Below are 4,069 nucleotides of genomic sequence, written 5' to 3'. Positions count from 1 at the left end.
ATATAAATCGTTTATATTCAATTTTATGAATTAACTGCTTAATTCGTCTTAGCCATTATTATTTAATCCGTATTAAATAAAATATCTCAACATCGCGTTTGACTAATTATTAGTCAATAACTCTGACTAACTGGTTAGTCATATTAGGCATCAACATGACAGTATTTTCATACCGTCACATCTCTCAAACGTATCCTATAGGTGTGACTTTTAGGGACCAGTTGATCACCGCCATCTGTATGACAATAACGTCAAACTTATCTAGCAAGCCAACCGTTATTGATAAACGTGGAACAACTGATTTTAATACCAAAAGTATGCCCTTTGATCCTTTTAGAGATTTATATGTTATTGCACTAACTGTGAGGACACCAACCCCAACATCATGCGCCGATCAAACTTTATTTGAATAGGAGAGAGGTGTCGGTAGCTAATAAACGTAAGTTTAGATTCGAACAGGCTTGGGTGGGGGAGGAGGGGTGTCGGGAGGCTATAGAACGTGGGGTTGAGAGAGGAGGGCATAATTTATCACGGGTGCTAGCTGAATGTGCGAAAGAATTGAGGGCGTGGAAGAGCATTAGGATTTCTGATATTGGGTGGGATATTGGACGTAAATGCAAACAATTAGCAAGGTTGAATGGGGGCGAGAGGACGGATGATAATGTAAGGAGAAGGAGGAAGCTAATTGCGGAGCTGGCTGATTTGAGACGGAAAGAAGAGTAGTATTGGCGACAGAGATCGCGCGGGTTATGGCTCAAAGACGGGGATCGTAATATGAATTTTTTTCATACTCGAGCTGGGGAGCGAGAGAGGAAGAATTTTATACATAAGCTTGTGGATGATGATGGGAATATTCAAACGGGGGAGGAGGGGATTGCTAATGTGACCATGTATTACTTCCAGCGTTTGTTTACTTACTTGAACCCGGATAATTTTGACGTGCTAGAGGGGTTGGGGCAGCGTGTTCCTAATGATATGAATAGCATGCTGGCGCGTGATTATAGTGAGGAAGAGGTGACGGAGGCTTTGAACCAGATGCATCCATTGAAAGCTCCGGGTCTGGACGGTATAAATGGGTTATTCTATCAAACTTACTGGGGTTCAGTGGGCTCGGTGGTCGTGAGTACTGTTCTTGATATCTTGTGAGGGAATGTAATTCCAGCGGAATTTAATACGACTAACATCGTGTTAATTCCCAAGAAGAAAGCTCCAGACAAAGTGAGTTATTTTCGACCGATAAGCCTATGTAACGTGATATATAAGTTGGTTTCGAAAGTGTTAGCAAATCATTTGAAATTGTTCCTTGGCGATATTGTGTCGGAAAACCAGAGTGCCTTTACCCCAGGAAGAGTTATTTCGGACAATGTGTTAATTGCTTTTGAAATTTTCCATTTTATGAAAAATTCGAGACATAGCGAGGGGTTTATGGCTATTAAATTAGACATGGCGAAGGCGTATGACAGGATAGAGTGGAGTTTTTTGGAGCGAGTCTTAATTACGATGGGGTTCGATAGACACTGGATTGCTCAAGTCATGGCTTGTGTTACGACGGTGTCTTTCTCCGTCCTTATTAATGGCAGCCCTGTCGCACTTTTCGTCCTTCCAGAGGGCTAAGGCAAGGCGACCCTCTTTCACCATATCTGTTTATGCTGTGTGAAGAAGTGTTATCTTGCCTTATGAGGAGAGCAGTGGAGAATGGTTCCTTGCATGGCATTCGGATTACTACTGGAGCGCCCCCTATTTCCCATCTCTTGTTTGCTGATGACAGTATTTTCTTTATTGGAGCGACATTGGAGGAAGCAGATGTGGTTAATTCTATTTTACGCCGGTATGAAAATGCGTCGGGTCAATTAGTTAATCTTGATAAGACTACTGTCTCTTTCAGCAAAGGAGTGCCGAGTCGGCGAAGGAGCAATTTAGCTACTCGGTTGTGTATTTTTGAGGTCGACGAACATGCCCGTTATTTGGGACTAACCACGGTGGTGGGTCAGTCAAAAAAGGGGTTGACGGATATTCTTCGAGATAACCTTAGTAAGTGGCTTAACGGTTGGCGCGGGAAGATATTGTCCAGGGCTGGTAAGGAGGTTCTTATAAAGGCAGTTGCCAATTCACTCCCTACCTATGTGATGAGTATTTTTAAAATTCCTGTCAACTTTTGCAATGAGTTACGATCTTTGCTATCTCTTTTCTGGTGGGGGCACGAGGAGGGTAAAAGGGGCATTACCTAGGTGGCCTGGAAGCGTATGTATTTGCCGAAGGGTCTGGGGGGCATGGGATTCCATGATTTTAATCTGTTTAATCTTGCCTTACTTGGAAAGCAAGTTTGGCGCCCGACGACGGAAACCGAAGGGTTATGGGCTAGGATGATGAGAGCACGCTACTACCCTAATAGTGACTTCTCGGTAGCTAATTTGGGGCATAACCTGAGTTACACTTGGAGGGGCATTCTTGAAGCTCGGGGAGCGATTGGGAGTGGTTTGAGGAGGAGAATAGGCGATGGGATTACAACACAAATTTTGATCGATGCATGGATACCGGGGTCCTAATGTGGGAGTGTGCTATCGCCATGTAGTCCTGGACGCGAGAACATGGTTGTAGCTGAGCTTTTGGATGGGAATGGCTGGCGAGAAGACATGTTATCTGCATTATTCTTGTCGTTCGAAAGGGATAGGATCCGAAATATACGTCTAAGCGAGAATAGGCCGCGGATGAGTGGTACTGGAGTAAGGAGAAGGACGGGCTGTATTCGGTGAAATCGGTCTATAGGGGCTTGGTGGGTGAAAGGGAAGCTTTAGAATGGGGAGGTGCGTCGGATTAGGATCGTGAAAAATGGTTATGTATTAGGCTTTGGAATTTTCCGGTGTGGCCCCGAGTGAAGCTTTTCTTTTGGCAGTTGTGCATTGAAGTGTTGGCGACTAGAGCGAATATTGCTTCTCGAGTTCGAGGTGAGATCTCTTCCTGTTCTTTATGTAATTTATCTTATGAAACTAGTATTCATTTATTTATATATTGCATTGTTGCCAAACGGGTTTGGGAGGGGCTTGGGCTAGATGTAGAGGAAGACGACGGAGGGGGGGTTCGATATTGGATTGAGTCAAGGTGGAGGGAGTATGGGGTGCGGGAGCAAACCAAGTTCATGGTTGGGTGTTTGGGCGTTGTGGGAGCATCGGAATAAGGTTGTTTTCGACTTGTGAGACGTGGACCCGGTGGGTGTCATTAAACGTGCCTTGGATGTGATAGAGGAGATTGAAGGGGGTGGGATGGCTAGTGTGAGGGGACGAGATGGAGGGGAAAGGAGGGAGGAGAGGGAAAAGAGGGCAGGCTGGGTGGTGCCACAGGATGGGTTCGTGAAGGTCAATGTCGACGCAGGTGTGAAAGAGGGAGAGGGAGTGAGCTTGAGGGTGGTCTGCCGGGATAGTAGAGGCCGAGTTTTGTGGGGTGTTTCTTGTGTGCAGGAGCAAGTTTGGGAGCCACAAGTCGCTGAAGCGGTTGCAGTTCTTGAAGGGGTCAAGGAAGCGATGAGGAAAGGGCACTCGATGGTCGTCATTGAAAGTGATTGCTTACAAGTTATTGAGGCGCTTAAAAGGAAGTATAAAGGAAGAAGTGTTTTGTCGTTAGTTCTAGGTGATATTTTATCTGCTAGTAGTTCCTTTGTTTCTGTCTTTTGGTCATATACTAGTCGTGTGAACTATAGTGTAGCTCATGCTTTAGCTCATGTTTTTCTTAGAGTCGTTGGGAGAGTTTTGTGGTCGGATGTCCTATCACCGATTGCGATCAATGCTGTTTCTCTTGATTTATCGTTAATGCAGTAAAGCCTACGGGTTTGCACCTTAAAAAAAAAAACAAGAAAGGTCCTCAAGGTACACCATAAACAAGAATCAAGTGTCATGGCAAAATGTTGCATTCCTCAGCCAAAAGGATGTTGTAGTTACTACAATTTACAACACATTAGCATCAACCCTACGGACTCAGGAAAACCAAAAACTCGAAACAGCAAAAAGAGCTTTTATAACAAGCACCACACATAGTTTCAACAAGAAATAGAAAAGCATACTTAGTACTACATATT

At 44.5% G+C, this 4,069-nt stretch overlaps 1 protein-coding gene across 1 annotated transcript; it reads left to right on the top strand.

Annotated features, from left to right (window-relative positions):
- The first annotated feature begins 3,260 nt into the window (after positions 1 to 3,260).
- Positions 3,261 to 3,812, top strand: LOC141650469 (uncharacterized). Its single transcript, XM_074458674.1, has one exon. The coding sequence runs from the start codon at positions 3,261 to 3,263 to the stop codon at positions 3,810 to 3,812; it is 552 nt and encodes a 183-aa protein (XP_074314775.1).
- The last annotated feature ends 257 nt before the right edge of the window (positions 3,813 to 4,069 follow it).

This window comes from Silene latifolia, chromosome 1 (genome assembly GCF_048544455.1).
Source record: "Silene latifolia isolate original U9 population chromosome 1, ASM4854445v1, whole genome shotgun sequence".
Lineage (NCBI taxonomy): Eukaryota > Viridiplantae > Streptophyta > Magnoliopsida > Caryophyllales > Caryophyllaceae > Silene > Silene latifolia.
This window is presented reverse-complemented; position numbering and strand designations above follow the sequence as displayed.